Below are 24,386 nucleotides of genomic sequence, written 5' to 3'. Positions count from 1 at the left end.
TGCCTTCGTAATAAAGTTGGGCCGAGGGCTAATGGAATGAAGGAAGTGAAGGTGTGAGTCCACAGAGCTGATTTAAACAAAACAAGTGTAAAAAAAGATGGGTTGAAATGCTGGCTTCATTTCTTTCTTTCAATAAGATACATAAACAGCGGTTACCCCTGAGTTGGCGCATTATATGGAAGTTTTGTTTTCTTCTTTAAATTTTTCTATTTTTTCAAATCTCTACAATACACATGTCATTTTTATAATCATAAAAATGCGGAATTTGTTAAAATAAAGCGCACTTTTTGGTAATTTTTACAAATGTAAAAAAGAAAAAGAAGAAGAAAGTTGTCCCTCTGACGCCCCGTTCATGATGTTTAAAGGATTGCCAGGGTCACACCACTCAAGAGAGACACATTTCCACTCTAGCTAGGACCAGACTTTTTACTTCCCAGCATGCTTTTCTATTGCAGGTAGCTTTAAAAGAGGTAAGAGGCTACTTTACCTGCATCTCCACTTCAGCAGAATCCCCTCTCGGCAGCGCCCCAACCTCCAGTTCTGAGACACCTTCACCCGTTCCTTCACCGGGACACTGGCCATCCTGTTTTCAGACAGAACAGATAACCTAGTCATGACAACTCATCACCAACCACAGAAAATTCTATAGGCGTATGAGTCAGAACTCAGAGGAGTATTTAGAATACGTCTAGATATAAGTGATGGGGTTAGGACACCAGAAAGGAATAACTTTCTCTCCCCGCCCTAGGATAACCGAGAAAGCCAAGGACAACAGTCTGTCCATTACAGAGTCTATAGCAATGCCAAAGCAATCTAACAGAGAAAGGATAACAGAGAACTGGAACCACTGGCTATCCCTAAGGAAAAACACGAATTCTGACTCCTACCTCAAACCAAACAGAAAATTAATTGAAAATGAATTTAAATGTAACACCTAAAACTATAAGTTTAATAGAAGAAAATATGTCAAAATATCTCTGCAATGTGGGGGCTAAGCAAAGGTCTCTTAAGGGGCGCCTGGGTGGCTCAGTGGGTTAAGCCGCTGCCTTCGGCTCAGGTCATGATCTCGGGGTCCTGGGATCGAGTCCCGCATTGGGCTCTCTGCTCAGCGGGGAGCCTGCTTCCCTCTCTCTCTCTGCCTGCCTCTCCATCACTGTCAAATAAATAAATAAAATCTTTAAAAAAAAAAAAAAAGGTCTCTTAAGACACAGAAAGCAATAGCATGAAAGAAAAGTCTAATAAATGAGACATTATCAAAATTTTAAATTTTTGCTCACCAAAAATATACATTAATATACTTTAATATACACCACAGTCTGGGGGAAAATAGTCACAAAACATATATCTGACCAATGGCTAATATCCAGAAAATATGAAGAAATTGTAAATATATGTGTATAATTGTATATATACATATATGTACATATTATACATATTTATATATGTATATATGTAATTTTATATATGTAATTGCATGTGTATAATGTGTACACACACAGTTGTATACATACATACACACACACACACATATATATATATATATATATATATATATATGAATATATTTTATTTTTGAAGGCCAGGAAGGAACTCTGCTATAACCTTGGTGGGAAAGCAAAATGGTACAGCCATTTTGGAAAAATGTCTGGCAGTTTATTATAAATCTAATAATAATGAATTTAGATTATAAATCTAAACACATACCTACTCTATGACCTAGCAATTACCCAAGAGAAAGCATATGTCCACAAAAAGATTTGCACGAGAATGTTCATTGGAACTTTAGTCATAACAGCCAGAAGTTGAAAACAGCCCAGGCAGCCAACAAGAGAATGGGCAAACACCCCGTGGTATATATTTACCTGACAGAATGCTACTCGGCAATAAGGAGGAAAAAACTACTCATACACATAGTAATGTGGGCGAATCTCAAAAACGTCCTGCTGGGGCGCCTGGGTGGCTCAGTGGGTTAAAGCCTCTGCCTTCAGCTCAGGTCATGGTCCCAGGGTCCTGGGATCGAGCCTCACATCAGGCTCTCTGCTCAGCAGGGAGCCTGCTTTCTCCTCTCTCTCTCCCTCTCTCTCTCTACCTGTGATCTCTATCTGTCAAACAAATAAATTAAAAAATCTTTAAAAAAAAAAAAAGTCCTGCTGAATGAAAGAAACATTACACAAAAGAGTTCATGTTGTATGATTCTGTTCATGTGAAGTGTAAGGAGGGGAACTAATCTATAATGGAAGAATCAGAACGGTGATTACCGCTAGGAATCCTGTCACTGGGAAAGCGATTGACTGGGAAGGAATATACAGAAACTTTCTGGAATAACATTCTATATCTAAAGCTTAAGGGGATTTGGGTTACACAGGTATGGACACACTTGTCAAAAATTCATCAAATGAAAAAAAATGCACCCAATGATACACCTAAGATTTGAGCATTTCACTGTATATAAACTTTTGATAAATGAAAAGGTCCATAAACTAATATATACCAGGTATATGCATACACGCTGAAGCATTTACAGGTGAAGCGTCTGACCTCTACAACTCACTGAAATGCATGATAAAGCAAATACAGTGAAATGTTAACTACAGAATGTAGGTTGTGGGTATATGAGTGTTCATGGTACATTTCATTCAACTTTTCTGTTTAAAATTTTTCATTTAAGAAAATGTGTCAATAGTATCATTTGGGTGAGGAAAGTTAGCACAGTAAGAGCAACAGGAATGGCATAATTTATGACTGTGTTGGAGTGGCAGGGGATAGGGAGAAGGGCCCAAAGCCCCTCTGAAAATGCACCTTCAGACAGAATTTTGAAATCATGAGCAAGAATTTGAAAACTTCGTTTTAGGCCCCATAGCTCCCCTGTGTTTCCTTGCCCACTCCATTGGACAATAAAGGCACACTGCTTGGAACACAGAGTGATAACTACCATGTCTAATGAGAAAAGAAGAGAGAGACTTGCATTTCTTCCCATCTCTGCTATACCATCACATTTACTACCATTTGCTAAAAGGCAGCAGTCAGGTCCTGCTTTCAAGATTATAACAAATGCAGGTTAGAAAAGATGGTTTTGGGGGCACCTGGGTGGCTCAGTCAGTTAAGCATCCAACTCTTGATTTCAGCTTGGGTCATGAGCTCAGGGTCATGGGATCGAAACCTGCGTGAGGCTCTGCGCTCTGTGGGCAATCTGCTTGAAGACTGTCTCCCTCTGCCCTTCCCTCGACTCACACTCTCTGTCTCTCAAATAAATAAAAATCTTTTTTCAAAAGTTTCCTTCCTGTTGCTTAAATGTGTATAGTATTTTTTCTAATTATGGGTAAGACTGAGTATCTGGTTATATGTTTGAAAGCCATTAGCATTCCTTCTGGGAAATGCTTGTTCATACCCTTTGTCCCTGTTCCTATGAGGACTTTGGTCTTTTTCTTGGGAGTTTGTAAAGGCTCTTAATATAATCTATATTGTCAATTTTGTTCCAATTTATTATTCTTTTTATAGCATTTTGCCCATGTGGACACTTAAAAAATGTTTACATATCCATGACTTCACATCAATCTTTTGAAACACTTTAAAGAGAGTGAATGTTCAGGAAAGGGTTTCTTATTATATTTTTCTGGCTAGAAAAGATCAACCCAAAATAGGGTTGTTGTTTTTTTAGTAGGCTCCATGCCTGATCTGGGGCTTGAACTCACAACCCCTGAGATCAAGGATCATATGCTCTACGCCAGCCAGGCACCCCCAAAATATATTTTTATTTCAACCTTACTATGGAAAATCTTTCAACATAGTGAGTAGAGTTTAGTTAACCCAACTGAACACTATTTTTAAGATGATGTAGAATGTTCTATAATCTCTCTGGATCATAATTCCAAAGATAATTTATTTAACATTTAGTATGGTGTTTATAATGAACCAGGAATTGTTTTTCATTTACCCAATATCAATAAGTATCAATAAGTGTTTGTTGGGGCACGTCGGTGGCTCAGTGGGTTAAAGCCTCTGCCTTCGGCTCGGGTCATGATCCCAGGGTCCTGGGATCAAGCCCTGCATCGGGCTCTCTGCTCAGCAGGGAGCCTTCTTCCTCCTCTCTCTCTCTCCCAGCCTCTCTGCCCACTTGTGATCTCTGTCAAATAAATAAATAAAATCTTTTTAAAAAAGTGTTTGTTGATAATTAACAATTATATTTAGATAGTTCACAATTATACTTCCTGTATTTTATCCAATTAGAAGACCTTGGAAATAACCAATAAACAACTAGCTGATTCTTCAATTTAAAAAGAAAAAGCCGGGCGCCTGGGTGGCTCAGTGGGTTAAGCCGCTGCCTTCGGCTCAGGTCATGATCTCAGGGTCCTGGGATCGAGTCCCGCATCGGGCTCTCCGCTCGGCAGGGAGCCTGCTTCCTCCTCTCTCTCTCTCTGCCTGCCTCTCTGCCTACTTGTAATCTCTGTCTGTCAAATAAATAAATAAAATCTTAAAAAAAAAAAAAAAAAAAAAAAAAAAAATAAAAATAAAAAGAAAAAGCCATGGGCGCCTGGGTGGCTCAGTGGGTTAAGCTGCTGCCTTCGGCTCAGGTCATGATCTGAGTCCTGAGATCGAGTCCCGCATCGGGCTCTCTGCTCAGCAGGGAGCCTGCTTCCCTCTCTCTCTCTCTGCCTGCCTCTCCATCTACTTGTGATTTCTCTCTGTCAAATAAATAAATAAAATCTTTAAAAAAAAAAAAAAAAAGAGAGAGAAAGCCAGAAAGCACCCAAACTGATATGAACTTAATATATAACAAACAAAGTAAAATTTTAAAGTAAGGGAAAAAATCACTACTTCATTAGTGTTGTTGGGTTTTTATGTAACATGTTCCCAAGTTTATAAGAAAGAAGGGAGGGAAGAGGAATATACATGTCTAGAAAGAACATGACAAGTAAATACTCTAAAACAGTAAACTAGCAGGGGCACCTGGGTGGCTCAGTGGGTTAAGCCTCTGCCTTTGGCTCAGGTCATGATTTTAGGGTCCTGGAATCAAGCCCTCCATCGGGCTCTCTGCTCAGCGGGGAGCCAGCTTCCCCCTCTCTGCCTGCCTCTCTGCCTACTTGTAATCTCTCTCTCTGTCAAATAAATAAATAAAATCTTTTTAAAAATCAAATAAAATATATTAGTAAACTGGGTCCCATTTCCCCTCACTTACTGGGGATGCTATAGGACAGTGAAGGAATGGTCAGACCAATATACTGGTCTGACACTATAAATTATTTATAAAATGAACAATTAAAAAAATAAAATAGTTAACTGTGGATAGTCATCTTTGTGTGTTATTTTCTTTGTGTTTTTCTGTATTTTCCAATTTTTCTACACTGTAGTATTTTGGTAAAGAAGAAAACACTCATTAAAATAATAATAATGCCTTTAAAAAATAAAATAATGCTGGTGACCAAACTGGATTATCAATGGAGAAAAAACTGATTTACATTATATCTCATAACCCAATTTAATAAATCCCCCTGACATGAAAGTGAATTAAAAAAATTTTTTTAAAGACTTTATTAGAGAGAGAGGGAGTGAGAGCATGAGCAGGGGTAGGGGCAGAGTGAGAAGCTAATTCCCAGCTGAGCAGGGAGCCCCTATGTCGGGCTTGATCCCGGGACCCTGAGATCATAACCTGAGCCGAAGGCAGATGCTTGACTGAGCTACTCAGGTGCCCCTTAAAATATTTTTTTAACTAGATTTTAAAGCGTTTAAATGTTAAATGCTGCACAGAAGAAAAACAGGAGATTAAAATGAAAACAACAGAGTATATACAGGGAAAAATGAACAATACTATAGGTACAAGTTTTATCTCTAAAACTTTTAAGGGACTGACAGAAATCTACCAGAATAATACCCAGTCTCCAATGCCCTCTCATCCATAACTAACAGCAGATAAGAACAGTCCCACTGTGTCCACAGAAAAGACACTGAGGAAACATCCCACAACGTTAATACAGACATGCATATTAAAACAATTATTACAGTGCCACCTCACATCTATTATTAGGTGGGGGAAAAAGGAAGTTGGCTTTGGTTTGATGAAAGTTTTGGGTTTGGTTATACATGGCGGGTAGCACACTGGTACAGCCCTTCAGGAAGGAATTCTGTCTAGGAGAACTGTTAAATGACAGCTTCTGACCATTTTCAGCACTAAATCACCAAGAAATAATTCAAAAGAAAAAAATATATTTTTACAAAGATATTTATAGTTGCGGCTATATATTTGAGCTAAAACCTGCAAGTGGCCCAGATGTTTGTCTGTGGGGGAGAACAGTATACTCATGCAATGGATATCCTGCCACTGGAAATGACAGATGTGGGAACTGCCAAACATTTTGGAAAGGACCATAGCGAGCGATGGTAATTTTAAAATGAAATTCAATTTATAAAGATAGAGGTGAAAATACGCTACATAAAATTAGCCTCCGTAAACACACCAGAAGAGGTAAATAAATGGTGCTTTGCAAGTGAGTTTCTAGATCTTACATATTTATACAGATCTCTCTCACATAATTGTTGATCATTAGATCTCTCAATTTACCTTTAACTAAATAGTAGAATCAATGAAGTTGTGGGAAAAGCCCAGAATGCACACTTAGGAAACTAGGATCTGAATCCCAGTTCAACCTCTTATTAATTATAGCATTCTGGTGACCTGACTTCTCTAACAGCCAATACCTTCCCCCAAGAAATGAGGACAGTATTTCTCACAATCATGGTTTTTTAAATGACAACTAAAACAAAGTACCGTGTAAGTATAGAAAACGTCCATTCTTTTTACATAAATATAAATACAGGTAGTAGTTAATACCAATTAATAGTGTCATCCCTGAAGCTGATCCAATAACCATTTATTTTTCCCCTAACTAATTAATTACAATTATTAAAAACTGTTCCAATGTCAAACAGTAGTCCTCTTTCAGGCTGAATGATAAGGATTTGAGTGTACACACATTAAAGCTAAAATATGTTAGTGAATTTATCACTGGGTGAATGCGGTCCCTGGTTCACAATGCTAGAGAGCAAGCCTCGTGATCAGATGGAGAGAGAACTAAGCAGAGCAAAGGACAGTTAACAGGATGAACCAAAGAATTAAACTCTTAATGAGAAAGATCAGACTCCCTGTCAAATCTTCTCTGCAAATCCCTCCCAGGTTATAAAAGAAGACATCCTCTGTAGCTCACCTGTCGTCTGGAGTTAGGTCCAAGTTAAGAGGTAGAGATGAAACCAAAAATTGAATATTCTGGATCACAGCAGGAAGGAAGCGAGGGGGGAAGGATCAATGTATTTCCTGAACTGGGTGAAGGATAACACTTCTCTCATCTCTCTGATCACTTAACTGCCATTTGCTGACACTTTACTAAGGGTCAAAGCACTGCCCTAAGGGCCTGATCACCCCAGCAACAAACTTTCAAAGTTGAACTTTAAAAGCTGCTGCCAAACAGCAGGTGCAGGCGTCCTCTCCCACAACCTACACCATCCTCACGACACTTGGCTCTGGCCCTTCAAAATCAAATTTCAACTTTGTCAAGCCACTCCCTTTGGCTCTGACTTGAGAAATAGTGCCACTTTGTTCAAAGCAGCTTAACAACTCAGCTTTTTCATCCCTTTTGTCCACTTCATCATCCTTGATGGTTAGTTTCCCTAGCTGGTGGCGAAATCCTATGGCTTCAGCACCTGAAAAACCAGAAGGAATAAAACAATCTTTCTCTGAAAACAGGTACCCATCCTCTCCTCCCTCCCCCCTTGGGACCTGTCACAGTCCGGTCAAAGGGGCTGGTAGAACAAGGCAGCAGACATGCCTAAGAAGACAGGAGCAGGTGCCCCTTGGAATTCAATAAGGACCCTTGTTCCCACCTTTGAAATGCTCTCCGGTTGGCTGTTTCTCCAACACACTTGCTGGTTTAAAGTGGGGGTGCTCCCCCCGAAAATGATTAGTGCCCTGTAAATAAACCTCTCACAGGGCTGTTAATGCGGGGTTAGAATCTCTAACCAGCCTGTGGGCCTGCTGGAACTCCCATTTTCCCAGCCCACCTTCTCTTGCCTCAGGCTCATTTTCCACTCGGGCCCCCTCCCTCTCCGCTTTCCGGCTCTTAGTCACCATTACAGTCTGACTGCATTCCTGGGCGCAAGACCTATTTTAAACAAAAACAACACAACATGCCCCCGTGGTAAGCTATGGGGCCCCTTAAAATCTTGGCAACAAGCGAGTCCAGAGGGACAGAAATTAATCTAGGCAGTTATCTAGAGTCCCCTTTCATTTCACATCTCCTCCCTCACCCGGCAAACTCAAAGCAAATACATAAACCTAGTCTGAATAAAAATGCCTTGTGCTGAAGGAACGGAAACACAGGTATCTCAGGGAGGTCGGAGACTCCTGGATCCCAACTCAGTTTTCCTCCCTGCCCCATCCTGCAGTTCGGCTCCCCTGGATGCCGTGGAGGCCACCGCCCTGCATGACTGGCATGACTTCCATAAGCCTCAGTCCCTGCTGATTCCAGAACGCTGGCAAAGGTGGGGAGCCTGTCCACAAACGGAGAACAAGGCCACCTCAGGGCGCCCGGGGCTAAGGAGGGGAGACGGGACTACTCAGGACGGTGCTCATGGCTTGGAATTTTAACCTTGCCTCTTGATTTATTTGATCCTGCTTTCCAGAAAGATTGTCCCTTGTATTGCCTGTGCCTACCCTACCTTCTACCAGTACTAAGAATTCGGCTCTAATGTACAAGTATTTTTTTTTTAATGTAGTTAATTTTATTCTTTTTAAACCACAAAATAGAGTACTTTGGTGGTACAAACGTTGACTAGTCACAGTCTGGCCAACAGTTCCCATCTGGGAAGGAGGTAGTCACTCAATGGCCAGAACTCCTGAGGGGTCCCTTTAAAATGCTAACACCCAGGTTAAAAGACTCAGGCAGGCAAGGGCCTGGCGCAGCAGGCAGTGCACAAGTATTTAAACAGCCCAAGACAGGACACTCTTCACTCTTCATTTACACTTACACTGGATTAAATCCTCCAATGGCCTCAGCAGCTGAGGCCTATAATTAAAATTTTTTAAAATTTTTATTTATTTATTTGGTTGTTTGTTTGAGATCAAGAGGGAGAGAACAAGCACAAGAGGAGGAAGGGGCAGAGAAGGAGAGAGGAAGAGAGAGAATCCTAAGCAGGCACCACACTCAGGACAGAGCCGGACATGGGGCTCAATCCCGCCACCAGGAGATCGTGACCTGAGCTGAAATCAAGAGTCAGACACTCAACAGACTGAGCCACCCAGGCACCCCAAATAAGATTTTTTTTTTAATCAACGAGTAATCATTATATTGTGTTAAACTGCTTACCCTTCTGGCCAGGAAACAGGGACACAGCCCCAACAGCCAGGGTGAAATGAGACTGTTCCCCACCGTGATGAGAGGACCATGTACAAGATGAGGCAGCAGACCCACCTGTCCCCCTGCAAGGTCTCACCTTGCTCATCCGACCGTACCTCCTGTGGTTCCACAGCACACAAGCAAACTCTGGCCAAGCCCATCTCTTCTACATTCATTCCTACCCTTGTACCTTCTCCTGAATTGTCAGCACCAGCCTAGCCTGTCCCAGACAAACGCTTGCTTCTCTGTTCTGGGCACTAGTCAAATTCACCCATTCTGCACAATCCAGCTTCCACCTCTACTTCCTAAGTCCTGCAAACAGTCCTCTCCCTCTCATGTGAACCCCTGGACTGAACGTACCACAAACTGAGGCACTGTTAACGTTCTGCGGCTTTATGTCTTGTTTGTCCAATCCAGTCCTAAATTCCACAGGATAAAGTCTTAGCCTCTTAGTACTTCTAAAAGTACATCCCAACCGGCATGCGGCAGAGCAGTGGTACACCAGAAACCCCGAACAATTGTGCCATTACACTTTAAACAATTTCTAGAATTGACTTTCATTCAACTCGAGATCCACCCACTTTCATGAAGATTTCAGACAAACCACTGAGCCACAATATGGCCCCTGGCCCAATTTGCTGCAAATAAAATAAAGATAATGTGTCTGGAGGAAGGTATATGAATGGATATAAGAGAACAAGATCAAGGCAGTAAACAGTTCTACTCAAACAGGAACATACCAGATGGTGAATAAATAAATATACAGGTTTTCAACTTTCTAAAACTTGTTTTTTTCAAAGAACTTAACCTTTTAATCCTTTCATGTACTACCAAAAAATTCTAACACCATATAAAAGTATGTCCTAGACACAAAATGGGAGGACCCTAGGCCTATCATAACAGGTATTTTGATAGCTACTGTTTAGGAACCACTTAAGTCTTTTGGCAAGTCACACTTTCAACAATACTTGTAGCTTTTCAGGAGCCCAGACACACTACCTTCTTGCTCCAAAGTCCCTTCCTAAAAATGTATAATACACCACACCTTTAGGAACTCAACCAAAGCCTCCAAATTCTTATGCTACAGAAACTTGAGGGAAGGAACTTGAGTAGATAAGTTACCTTAATGTGGTACCACATGTCAAAGCTGTCCAAAGAAGTTTCAGAAGCTCTAGGCATAACCTCAATTCATAACCCTGAATATAGGATTTAGGACTGTGTTCACACTCACCTTCATTTCCTCCTACTATTGGTCAAGTTCTGTATTTGCAAGGCACTTAACTGTGTATGTTCTCCAAGATGTTAAGAGATATTGGGGCACCTGGGTGGCTCAGTAGGTTAAAGCCTCTGCCTTCAGCTCAGGTCATGATCTCAGGGTCCTGGGATCGAGCCCCACATAGGGCTCTCTGCTCAGTGGGGAGCCTGCTTCCCCCCCACCCCACCTGCCTCTCTGCCTACTTGTGAGCTATCTCTGTCAAATAAATAAATAAAATCTTTAAAAAAAAAAAAAGAGAGATATTAAGCAATGGGAAAAATGTATGGTCAAACTCTTTTTAGACAATGCTGGCTGAAACAAAATTAAACAGGTCTCTTGACTGCAGGACTTCTCGGTGTCTTTCATTTACCAACAGGCATTGTGAACCTCTAGGAGAAGCAATACGGAGCACAGCATTTCCCATACTCATTTGATCACAGAGTAAGTTTTTTCAAGAATCCCACAGTACAACTTTCAGAAAGGCTGATCTAGCAGTTTCTGAGCACAAACAACAGCAAGAAAGATGCTACTACTTTTTGTGAACAGGCCATCCTCTCAGTGAGTCATGAATTAGGCACTAGCAGCTTCACACGTGGACTTTATTCTCATACCTTAAAAATGACTTTTCCCTGGGCTCCCCATCTGAAATGTAAGGAATAATTACACTGCTCTGCTTCTCAGGGTTGTTTTTTATTGTTTTTAATCTTGCAACTGTGTTCCATATTAATCACTAAAACAGGTTCTCAGCCCAAGTAGCCAGGCTTCAAAATCCCTGGTGTCCTTCCAACCTGGATGAAGGGATGGAAAGAACATGAACCAGACACCACCCAGAAAGTTTTTACATCTCCAGTTTCAAGGCCAGTATGATAAAGTCAAACTGCAGCCGAGGTACTGGATAAATGAGAGGTTCTTTAGTAACTCACTTCTAAAGAGACTCAGCCCCTCTTGGGCTCACACGGCAGCACCAGTATCTGAATCTTGACTCACCTTTTCAATATGGACTTTCTTAACTGCCTCCCCCCACCCCACCAAGAAACATGGGAGGTCAAAGCTGGAACTACAGGAAAGAAAGAAAAAGATGTCCTGGAAGAAGACGATTTCCCCTTCTCTGCAGAGAAAGAACCCATTACAAGCTCATGAGCAAGGGAAATATCATTCCTGCTCATGAAAGAGCTTTCCAGGAAAAGTATCTCAACATATTTACTATAAAACAATTTAATTTCCCTGTCCCATCACCTGCCACCCCATCCCCGTTCCTCCCAAAAAGCCCACAGATTGTGGATTTCCTCTCATTCTTGGCAGAGTTACCAGAAGAAACATAATACCCCCTCCGGAGTGCTCCCAACAGCTGCTGGAACAAAATGGGGAGCTGGGGGTAAACTTCCAAAGCTGCCTCTAAAAAGGACCATTCCCCCTGCCCAACCAGGCAGCCGGTGAACATAAGACTTGTCTTTCCCTACTTTCTTAAAGCAAGGAGAGACCCCCAAAACGACAGCATCCCCTAGTTCAAAACATTTGCCTCCACCCATCTGATCTTCTCAACTTGACCGTAAGCTGAACGCCGTGTATCGTTAAGCCCCCACTCCGTGTCTTTGCTAACATGCATTTCTTGAAACAGTCCTCTACTAGTATCTTTTATTTGTTTGCTTAACCCACCAACTTCCAAGTTTGGATTTTTACCAAACTCCTCGTCAGTATAATCGCCTTGTCTCTGTCCACCTCCCCAAAACCACATGCCTTGTACACACACACACATCCCTCCTTTCAGGCCAAAAGCCTTGAAAAGCAAAAGTCTAGGAACAAATTCAGCAATGACTAACTACACCATACCCCAGCCCTCTCCCTTTCACCAGACACTAAATGCGCTTCGGTTCTGGTAGAAAAGCCCCATCACCAGGCAGGGGAGAGACTCCCCCTACTCTTCAGCCTCTCAGCTGAGACCACCAACAAAGAAGTTCATGAATGTCAACTGGGAGCAGAGGCGATATCTCTCTCTGCTGAGGAGAAACTGGATGGAGCCTCTAGCATCATTCCCCAAAGGTGACAGCCGGGGTTGAGTGAAGACCGTGAAAACTGTACAAGAGCTGAGGGAGAAAATATAATGTAAGGAATGATTCGGAATCAGGGGCAGAAGAAGGTGGAGGGATGAACTGGCTGACCCCAAATGTCTTTTCCATCTCTACCTCCTATGATTCTTTGACCTCCAATTTTGTGCTGCAGACAAGGAATGGAAAGTCAACAGACGTGGCGATGTTTTGAAAGAGCCTGGCGGTCTGCTCTTGTCATTTAGTGGCCCTTGCGTGTATTTTTTAAGGTGTCTCTAAGCCCTGTCCTCATTTCACAGTTGTCACCTTTCTCAGCAATTTGAGCTTATGTCAAATACCAAAAAGAAGGAGAAGAAGAAAGAATGTACTGGCAATTAATTGTGGGCTAAAGAGGGGCAGCCCAGGGCCCATTGGGTGGCCCAGACTTCTAGGGAGGGCAATGAAGATGGTTTGGGTCTAATGGAGAACTGACTCAGAGCTGAGACAAGGCAGCTAACCCTCTAACAAGAGATAAATTCTTTCTGCAGATAGTCTCATCCTAGGCTTTAGATCAGCACTCACATGATTTGGGATTCACAAATATACTCTTAATTAGCACAACCGCCTCATTTCCCCTGATTATAACTGGATTTCCATCTGAATTCTGTTCAAATCTGAGCAAGACTGCTGAATAGAAAGGACTTTCCTCAATAAACCAAATCTGAGGCTCCTAGGTGGCTCAGTCGGTTAAGCGTCTACCTTTGGCTCAGGTCATGATCCTAGGGTCCTAGGATCGAGCCCCGTGTCGGGCTTCCTGCTCAGCCGGAGAGCCTGCTTCTCCCTCTCCCTCCACCTGCCACTCCCCCGCTTGTGTTCTCTGTCAAATAAATAAATAAAATCTTAAACAAAAAAGTAAGAAAGGAAGAAAGAAAGAAAGAAAGAAAGAAACCAAATCTTTGGATTCTCAATCTTGTCTGATGGTTAACTCACCTGAGATAAATTCTGGAGCTGAGCCAAAATCTGTTTCTGTAGATCAGAGGCGTATGCCAATTTTCCAGAAAATTCAAAACTTGACTCTGTCCTCACTTTTTCAAACAGCTGATCTCATCTTAAATTTTCAACATTTACTGGCCTTAAGAAGAGTCTACCTAAATACTCCCTGTTCCAGAACCAGAGGTGAACCCAGCGCTAGGGTCAACCCAGAGTTAAGGTTACATTGTCACGCAAAGATAATTCTTCCCTATTGTCTCAAGAATAATTTTTAAAAAATCTTTATGGTTCCTCAGTAACTTCACTGTCATTTTGATTTCAGCAGCTCACAATCTTTACCTGAGGGGAAGGTGCTAGGCACAGAAAATTCAAAGTATGGGGCAATGAAATATTTTCAGAGATCTCGTCCCAACAGGAGCTGCTCATTTTACAGACTGTGAAGACTCTAGATTTCCTCCATGTTTTTGCCTTGAATGTTAGGAAATTCATCCCCTACCACTCAAGTTTTGGAAGACTGGAAAGGATATAAGCAGCACTATATTCTGACATGGTCTTGGAAGAAAAGGCTTCTTCTTTTCTTCCAGTATTGCACTGGGAGGTACTAACTGCACTAGACCGTTTCCTGCTTCCACAGGTGTATTGTTTTATTTATTTTAAGCCTGTGGACTAAACTCAGCTTTTATTAACTCACAAAACGATTCAAAATAAAGCCTTTCCAGAAAGGCTAAAGAGAAATACATGCAACTATGAAATTTTCAATCAACTACAGAACAAGTTAAGTGACTCCCCTTCCTAGGTAAGGCAGGAAGGCAAAGGAGAAAGCCTAAGCTATTTTAAGTTGCTAATTGTTTTCTGAAAATCACTGTTCAGACCTTAAATGTAACCAGGCAGCAATGCCTTCTCCAGGTCAGAGTTAGGAAAGGAAACTTTATGCTTTCTAGACCCCAAAAATGCTCTTAGGTGCAATCATTTTAAAACAAACAAACACACTCTGCTTATCTGTATCCATCTGACCACTTTGGACGTTAATCATCACTGAAATAGATACCCTGTTCCCCAGCCTCAAAGAGCTCCAAGTCTGCAAGACCCTGGCTGAGGAATGAATGTACATGCCAGGGCAAACCCCTCAGAGCCTTACTTCCTAAACACCCATTGTTAATTCTAGGCAAATCTACCACAAGTAAATGCAAGGCGTACCAGCTATTGCGCAAAGGATAGCTAAAATAAAATTCAAGTTTGAAAACACACAGGACTTAATTTGGGAGGAATTAACATGAGACTGACCAAAGTATCTTTAAAAAACTCTTAGATTATATAAACAGCTATACTGTATTCTCTGCTCTTGTTCATTTTCAGTATTAGAACTTACAGATAGCACCTCTGCTCTTCCACCTGTCATACTGTCTACTTCTTGCATCTAGCCTTCATTATAAACCGACGGGGTTAAATTTCACTCATTTGCTCTTGAAGACCGAACTAGGTTAGCTTCCCCCCTACCCTTCAGGGAAAACTTAAAAGACCACTATATGAAACATTTCCTTGATTTTTATATTAAAGATATTTCTATTCCCCCAGGCTTCATAAAACCTTCAAAGAAAACTGATTTTAAACCAGATGACTGACTCAAACTGTTTTTGTGTTCACTTTTTTTTTTTAAGCTCACAATACCTACCCATGTTCACTGTTTGGGCAAGAGTCCTGAAGGGAAGCAAATTATGTTTGTGGTTTTAAAGTGGCCAAAATGCCTTCAAGCACAAGTATAAGACCATTAACAAATCACAAGGAGCCAAAGCAGTTCATCTTACTAAACAAAGCTATGATCAGTTAGGAACAGCCAAACTGAATGGGACTTGCCCTGGGCCGGAAGGTCAGTAAACCTTAGCAGTTTGTGTTTCTGAGAATCAAGAGGCTCTTACAGCACGGAGTACAGACCCTAGGCCCACAGGTTCTGCTGTCATGCTTCCAAAAACATTCAGGACAGGTGAGAGAAACTAAGCTTTGCATGTGTGTGTTTTCTCCCACCTCCTGTCTTTCAGTAGCACCTCCAATTCAAACCATCTCTTTTGCTAAGTATGGACTAGAGAAGCCAAGCAATGAAAGAGTTCCATTTCACAACAATTTATTGAATACCTACTATGTGCTGGACACTGTGTTGGTTATTCCGCATTCATACATTTAAGCCTCATTTTACTGGGTAGTAAAATGCAAAAGTATAAAATTCTTTATAGATGATAAAACTCAGGTCCAGTGAGGCTGTGTAACTTCTGATTAAATGAAGTTTTGTGCTGTGCTCATAAAAACAGCCCACTGTCCAGTCTGCAGTTAACTAGTCCAAATCATAAACTACTGTCCTGGGGTACCTGGGTGGCTCAGTGGGTTAAGCCTCTGCCTTTGGCTCAGGTCATGATCTCAGGGTCCTGGGATCGAGTCCCACATCGGGCTCTCTGCTCAGCAGGGAGCCTGCTTCCTCCTCTCTCTCTGTCTGCCTCTCTGCCTGCTTGTGATCTCTGTCAAATAAATTTAAAAAAATAAAAAAATAAGAAAATAAATAAACTACTGTCCTGCCACTATTCAAAGCAGCCATAGTCTCATTATACTTTGGGCCCAGGCTATCTGACGCCCTTAGAGGACTGGGGTGTATGCTGGCTCCCTCCGGGGATGACAACCACCTCTCTTGGTGGCTTATCACATCTCTGCAGCTGTCCAGAAACAGACCACACTGGTAAACATTCTCTCCACCTGCTGTAACACGCATAACTTCTTCCCTCAACTCAGAAAACATGAGCAGTGACCCTGCTCTTTATCAAGTGCTGTGGTAAAACAACTTCCCTAGAAGGTCGGAGATACCCCATCCTAGGACATGGGCAAGAAATCAAAACACACATGGCTAATAAATAATAAAGGCTATCACCTGACAGTCTCAAAGCACTTTATACTATAAACTCATTTTCATTTTGTTGTTTTTGCTCACAGAACGAACACTCATTCCCATTATCTCTCTTTTAGAGCATTTGAAAAGGAAAGAAAAATAAACATCAATTCTTTCATTCATTCAGTCTCTATAAGGAAAGAAAGCTTTGCCTTAGCTGGCTTGGGTTTCAGTCACTTTAGCCAACTTCCCTTAAAGGTCAACTGATCGGTCCTTTGAAAGAATTTTTCTTATAAGAAATGAAGGTAACAAGACTGCATGCCAAAAGATCCCAAAGAATCATTATCATACTAGATAACAAACCTGACTAGACAAAATCATACCAGAATAAAAGTTAAGCAAAATAATCAGGTTCAAAATTTACAAAAGATTATAGTAACCTTGTACATCATTAGTAACACCCAGGTGAAAAACATACTGAAAAAGAAACTGCATTCACAATAAAAACAAAATACATAACATATACAGGAATACTTAGGAAAAAACTTGACAACAGATATGTAAGAACTTTACAGTAAAAACAACAGAAACTTTTGAAAAGGCACAGAATTTTTTTTGCTAGGGAGTTGAATGGGAGTGGAAACCTAACACACCACATAAAAAGGATAAATCTAACCCTAACCGATAGCAGATTCTACCAAAAAATAACAATATTTAAAACAGTAGGAAAATGGAAAAATATATCTGCAGAACAAAATGAAGTTCAGATGTGTGTGTGTGTGTGTGTGTCTATACACACCTAAACTTAATGACTGACAACATAAGCTTTCTAAAACAAAGTGAAAGAGAATTATTTAACAAAAGGTATAGTGATAACTAGGTTTAGGGGGAAAAAAGAGAAGGTAAACTCACCCTTGCACCAGAATAAAACTGATATTGATGAAAGTGTTAACTATCTTTAAAAAACCAAATATAAGAAAGCCAGCAGAATATCAAAAAGAAGATTCATCAGGTCTGTGGAGAATTTGTAAATTTCTCAGCTTTGGGGTAAAAAAAGAAAAAAATGACAAAAGACCGACAGATTCTGACATATTTAAGTGTAAAACTTCTATAGGCTAAAAATAGGAAAGTAAAAAGGACTGGAGAAAATATTTGCATCAAAGATGACAGATGAGAGTCTAGTATCTATGACCCACAGGATTCCAAATTTATGAGAAAAACATCAAGACCCCAATAATAAATGGGCAAAGACTATGTACAGATGATCTCACAGGTGAAACAAACACATGGAAAAATATTTATGGGGGTCAGTAGTTTAAAAAAAAAAAGCAAAAAATAAAACTTTGGGATACAATCATATGACCATTTTAGCAGATTTTTAAATTTTCACATGCAACTGGTTTAATGATTCTTTGCTGGTGCCACCGTAACTTGGTAGAATTTTACAAACCATAACCTTTGATCCAGTAATGCCCATCTTGAGCATTTATCCTAAGGAACTAATTTAAAAATGTGTGGTATGTGACGTATCTCAAAAGCTGTTACCCAAAAATGCTTTATTCATTTCACTGTTGTCTATAATAGCAAAAATCTGGACACGACATTAAAGTTTAATATTAGAGGAATGTTTTTAATCTCATTATGATAGAGTTTACAAACATTTATTATGCACCTATTCTGGCAGGATCAGTAAAACAGCAACTGAGATGGGGGAAGAAGTATGCAACTAAAAAGTTATTTTAAATAAAGGTGGTGCTATTATAACACTTTGCGGCTTAAAGAACTAATGTTGTTATACTGTTTTATAATTACTTTTTAAAACCATAATTGGATGGAGTTTTAGGTGCAATCTAAAAAGCTTTTACTCACCCAATTCTATTTTTTTTCCCCCTTCCTATTCAACAGCTCAAATGGCTCAAGTACGTTTTCCACTCACAGGTCTCAGATCCTACCTAAAACAGGCCAGACTGCAGTACCATGCCTTGGTATACCACCTGGACCTAAACCAGTCCCCTGCCATAAGCAGGCACTCTTTTTTGTATCATTCTGCCTGTATCAAGTCAAACTACAATTGGCACTTGGCCCAGGGGCCTTCTTTGCAGGTCTGAGTCCTTTTCTCCATATTCGATTTTATCTGAATCCTGCAGCCTAACAACCTTCAGAAGAGGGGGAGCGGGTGAATGTCTGTAACAACGTTCTGATAGGCCACACAGTGGCCTTGTAGGACCCAAGGAGGCGCCAAGGAAGCCTCAGACCAGCCTGGCTCCTGGGGGTACTGAGGAACAGGGCCAGTTACCTTCTGCGAGGGAAGACACAATTACAAGCTAAAGGCAGTGCTTAAGATGGCTAATTGTGAGAAGCTGCCCAAAGAGGGTACCGACTGAGGGATGCTCAAGGGAGGCTTCCTGGGGGCGAAGGGGAGAGGGCTCCGATAGGAGAGGGGCCCTTGGGGAGGGGTCCCCGCCGAGGCCGGCTTTGGGCCTCGCCTTCGGGGTGCGACATAACCCCGGGCCGACCAGGCCGCGGCGCCCCGCCCTTTCCCGGGACGCCGGCCGGCCCAGGGCGGGGAGCGGGCGGGTGAGCGGGCGCTTACAGGTCGGTGCCGAGCCGCGTGAAGCCGGAGTTGAGCGAGGCCCGGGCTATCCGGCGCCAGAGCAGGTCGCAGCTGGTGAAGCGCCGCAGCCAGCGGCACACCTGCGCCAGGCGGCCGAGGGCCCGCATGTCCAGGTAGGAGCAGATGAGCAGCAGCAGCTCCTCCGGCAGGCGCAAGAGCGCTGGCCCCGCAGCGGGGCGGCCGGCTGGCTCCCTGGCCGCTGCCTCCTCCTCGGCCGCCGCCGCCACGGCCACCCCTGCCGCCCCAGGCCCTGCGATGCAGCCCCAAGCCTGAGCCCCTCGTCCCTGCGCTCTCCCCGGCCTCGCGTCCTCCCGCCGCCCAGGCCTGACTTTCCATTCCTCCTCCTTCCCATCCCCTCTTCCTCTAGCCTCCCTCCCCGCCCCTGCGCTCCCCTCATCTTCCCGCACGATCCTTCTCGCCCCTTCCTCCACGTTTCCGCCTCTCTCTCCTTCCTCCCCCGGGCCTGCCCTGGCTCCCGCCTCGGCCCCCAGCCCCGCTGCCTCCTTCGCTTTCTGCAGCCCCGGCTTCCCTTCCGCCCCGCTTCCTCTTCCGCCCTGCCCTGCTCCAGCTTTTCCCTTCCCCTTCGCCTTCCTTCGCTTCCCCCTCGCAACCCTCCCTTCCTGCAATTTCCTCGCCTCCCCGCCCTCGCCTTCGCCCGGCCCGCCGTTCCCGGGCGGCCCCGGGTGGCCCTGGCTGCCCATGAGCGGCCGCGGGCACAGCCCGAAGCAGAGGCGAGCTTCCGCGGCCGCCGCCGCCCCAGGAGGAGGCGACACCATGTCGGACCGGGTCACATGGTGGCGCGGGCCGAGACCTGGGCCCGCCCCTCACACCCGCAGCCGTGGAGCCGCTGTGGGGTGCGGGCCAGGCCAGGGAGCGGGCCCCCTCCCCCATGGGCAGGGCCGCCGGGAGCATCGGATGGAAGCACATGCATTCATTCTTCTGGCATGTGAGGCCGGCTGCGGGGCGCCCGAGGCCCCAAGAAGAGCTTCCGCCTTCTACGAATCTACCTAGTAGTACCTCTGCCCTCAAGAAGCATCCACTTGGGTGGCCTTCCCTCTCTAGGAGCCCTCCTCTTCCCTGGGTGATGCCTCCTTTCGACAGGCCACTTCCCAGGGCCCCGGACACCGCAGCCCTGGGACTTGGCACTTTCCCTGGGCCGGGTCCTCCCGCAGGGTCGGAACCGCTCAGGACTGTGAGTTGGTGTTTTAGACATTTGGGGAGGCTGCAGTCCTCTAGGTCCTGAATCAGTAACTCCCAGTGCTGTTATTAGGAAATGACAAAACCTGGGGCTTCTTACTATTTACCACACAAGTGCAAATGGATTCTCCAAGGTCACCCAGGAGTCCTTCCCCAACACCACGCATTCCATTCACAAGGGCACCAATCTGAAGGGAGAGCTAAGAAAACCCTACTGAAGTCTTCGCAAGCTGTCCAACACATCCTGCCAGACCCTTGTAGCTACTGAGTATCTGAAAGGTGGCTGCTCCAAACTGAGGTGTGCTATGGGAAACATACAACAGATTTTGAAGACATATAAGAAAAAGCATGTTACTTACCTTAATACTTTCATGTTACATGTTGAAATGATAAAGATTTTTGATGCACTGGGTAAATAAAATATATTTTAATGTAACTACTAGGTAATTTATAGAGGCCCCTGGATGGATCAGTCAGTCGAGCATCAACTCTTGATTTGGGCTCAGGTCATTACCTCAGGGTTGTGAGATGGAGCCCCCATCAGGCTCTGTGCTCAGGGGGTAGCTAGCTTGAGAGTCTCTTTCCCTCTGCCCCCCTCTTGCCCACACTAAATAAATTTTAAAAATCTTTTAAAATAAGGGGCGCATCAGTCATTAACCTTCTGCCTTCAGCTCAGGTCATGATCCCAGAGTCTTAGGATAGAGCCCAGAGTTGGGCTCCCCCCTCAACTGGGAGCCTGCTTCTCCCTCTCCCGCTTCTGCTCCCCCTGCCTGTATTCCCTCTTGTGCTCTGTCAGATAAATAAATAAAATCTTTAAAAAATAATAAAAATTAAGTGCAAATTAAAAATTAAATAAAACTGTACATGTGACTTGCATTTATGGCCCCAACTGTTTTTCTATACATAGCACTGGACTAGGCCGTAAGATTTGGGAAGAAGATGACTAACCCTGTGTAGCCTGTACCCCAAATCCTGTTTGAGCATTTTGTTTTGTATTTATATCTGAAGGCCCGTTTTCAGGGAGCAAAAATGAATGGGAAATCACCTCTGGAAATTATTCGATACCTAGGAGAGCCACGGGGAGACCTAGGAAAGCTACGACACAGCATTATTATGCTGCAGAAGCATCGTGTAACAAGGTCAGACCGGAATCTGGCTTTGCCCTAGAATTACTTTTTGATCTTAGCAAAACAACAACAAAAAACCCCACCTATCTTGGCCTTTTAGTGTTCTCAGTTTATAGTGGAGATAATGCCTCTGCCTTACTTTCGAGGGATAAATGAGATGATCCCTGTAAAATGCTTTGAACTCCTCTAAGAAAATGCTCAGTAATAGTTACAGGTCAAATCCTGTTACAAAAAATATCCTTAAAAAAAAAAAGAAAAAGAAATGCAACAAAGGCTTTGAGTAGAAAAAGATTTCCAAACTCCAGCCAGTGGTTTACTTAAATAAAAATAATATTTGATATGATATTCAGTACAACTAAAAAATTTAGACTATCTCTTAAAGATGATTATAAAGAAATTTATTCATAGGTATCCTACTGTTAGAAGGTTTGAGGCAGGAATACTACAAACTGAGGCCAGGTCATCAACTCAACATTTATTGATTTTGCTACATTTATGTACCATGAGCCATGATGGAAGGAAGACAAATGAATATAGCATATGGTTCTTATATTTTGTGTTCAGATTTAGATATATTTGTAATTTCTTATTATTTGACTATTTTTTAACCATTCCTCTATAGAGTAAAGCTGAGTTTATGCATATGACCTAGTTTTACTGGAGAACTAGAAGACACAAAAACTTATTTAATTAACCCAACATAAATCAAGTCAAAATCCACCTTCACAGAAATGTAACTTATTCTTTACCCTATGTTACCTTTATTGATGGAGAAACTACACCATCATTTAAAAACATCAAATCACCCTCTTTCACACTCAAACTAGAAATCAAGTGAACTGTTTGAACTAGAATTTATGGTTTAATGATTCACCCCAAAAAAGCCTACTATGTAGAAAGGCAAAGCCAAAATGGAAAATTGGCATATGTTCTGTTACTTGGTGGTAATGTGTATCCCTAAAGTCCTGAGCATGAGAAGAAACCCAGGTAATTTTTACCTCAAAATTCTTTTTTTGGGATAAAGCACTTAAAAAAAAAAATCAACTATGCCTGAAAGATGGGTTTATAATGAAAATAAATGTATATATTCTTCATGGAGTACCTGAAATAAAATAAATATATTAATATTTATATTAATATAAATATATTAATAGTTCCCCAAAAGGGAGATAGAAAGAATACAGTGGACTTCAGAATATTTTTTTTTTTTTGACTTCAGAATATTTTTAAGAAAAGTCATCAACTCCCTTGAAGTTCAAATTCAGGAAGCAATCACAATAAAATAACATAGAGAGTGAAATTTACCTTTATTTTTATAAGGCTTTTTATTAAAATTTTAATTTGCATACTAATAAGTAAACTGAGGACATTAGACTACTTTCAACGTAGTCAGAAACATGGAACGGAGAATATATTAAAACTTAACACTCAGGGCACCTGGTTGGCTCAGTTGTCAGGTGTCTGCCTTCGGCTCAGTCATGATCCCAGAGTCCTGGGACTGAGCCCCTCATTGAGCTCCCTGCTCTGCAGGAAGCCTGCTTCTTCCTCTCCCTCTCCCCCTGCTTGTGTTCCCCCTCTAGCTGTGTCTCTCTCTGTAAAATTAAGAAAAACAACCACCTTAAGACTCAATATGAACTTCATATTGGGTATTTAGAAACACTAGCATTATTTACTTTGAAAGAGGATTTTTAAGTATAGAAATAAAGTTCTTTGTGCATGTCCATGTAAGTGATGTGCATAGTAGTAACTATTGCTGTTATAGGTGATAATGTATGCTTGGGATTGTCAACAATACTAGAAGTGTGTGTTCCATCCACTCTTATAAACATAGGAGGCAGTCTCAGACAGGAATCTATGTACCCATTGGTCAAAGACTCGGGGCTCCAGCCTTCAACTTTAGGAAGTGGGCAGATTTAACAGAGGAATCATTCTGAGATGAATTAGAAAGAGATTATTTTGTGAATGATAGTTTTCAATGGCATATACCAGTTCAGATGCTCATCATTATTCTTATATAATAATAATAGCTTTTATTTATTAAACACTATTGATCAAGCACTATTACAAGAGCTTTCCATGTATTATCTTGATCCTATCAACAGTCAAATGAGGAAGATCCTATTAACCCAGTTTTTTGCAGGAGATGAGACTGAGGCCTGTGGCCTCATGGTTCCTAACTGGCAGTCTAGCCCCAAAGCTATACTCTGAACCATGCCTTTACCATACATAGCAGAGAATGGAAAAAGACACTGAATTCAGGGTCCTCTGAGATCCCTAGCAACTGATAGACACACTTAATAGTAGTATACTTCACCTCTGACCATCAAGCAATTCTGGTATCTAAATAAAAGTTGCTTCTAAGTAGTTGAAGTAACTCCTTTCTCATCTACAACACTTTCTAAGAGTTAACTATGTAGACCTCCAGCCTCTTAGTGCTATCCTTAATCTTTCTGCAAAACTTTAAAGGGACTTGTAGGAACTAATCTATCTTGCAAAAGAACATTTAACTAAAGTTTAACAATTTGCTTCAGCTTCAATTTCCTTTGTTAAATTTAAATAACAATATATGGGGGCACCTAGTTGGCTCAGTCAGTTAGGAATCTGCCTTCAGCTTAGGTCATGATCTCTGGGTGCTGGGATCAAGCCCCACGTCGGGCTCTCTGCTCAGCAGAGAATCTGCTTCTCCCTCTCACTCTCTTTCTGTACTCTATGTCTCTCTCAAGGAAATAAATGAAATCTTTACAAATAAATAAATAAAATAACCATATATGTATGGTACATATTATATAACCCCTTTTTGTAAATTTATCCCTGTTTGTAAATATGCAAGGGGAGATTTTGTGAAATGATGCTAATAATGGTTCTTTCTATACCATATAATCTAATAATTCCACTAATGGGTATGTACCCAAAAGAAACAAAACACT

At 42.1% G+C, this 24,386-nt stretch overlaps 1 protein-coding gene across 5 annotated transcripts in view; it reads right to left on the bottom strand.

Annotated features, from left to right (window-relative positions):
* The window catches only part of FBXW4 (F-box and WD repeat domain containing 4), an 81,174-nt gene extending 61,251 nt beyond the window's left edge, over positions 1-19,923 (bottom strand). The window contains exons 1-3 of one of the 5 annotated variants that reach the window (XM_059169136.1): positions 19,115-19,246; positions 7,200-7,692; positions 488-583 (exon numbers count right to left, since the gene is read on the bottom strand). In XM_059169136.1, the coding sequence (XP_059025119.1) occupies positions 488-582 (95 nt within the window). In that variant the 5' untranslated portion in view covers position 583; positions 7,200-7,692; positions 19,115-19,246. Of the gene's footprint in view, positions 1-487; positions 584-7,199; positions 7,693-7,872; positions 11,888-19,114 lie in introns of those variants that run through there. The other 4 variants (XM_059169135.1, XR_009352483.1, XM_059169134.1 and 1 more) reach the window with 4 other exon arrangements.
* Positions 19,924-24,386: the final 4,463 nt, after the last annotated feature.

The sequence above is a fragment of the Mustela lutreola genome, chromosome 4, assembly GCF_030435805.1.
Source record: "Mustela lutreola isolate mMusLut2 chromosome 4, mMusLut2.pri, whole genome shotgun sequence".
NCBI lineage: Eukaryota > Metazoa > Chordata > Mammalia > Carnivora > Mustelidae > Mustela > Mustela lutreola.
Note: the sequence above shows the minus strand (reverse complement) of the source record. Positions and strands in the feature narration are given on the sequence as shown.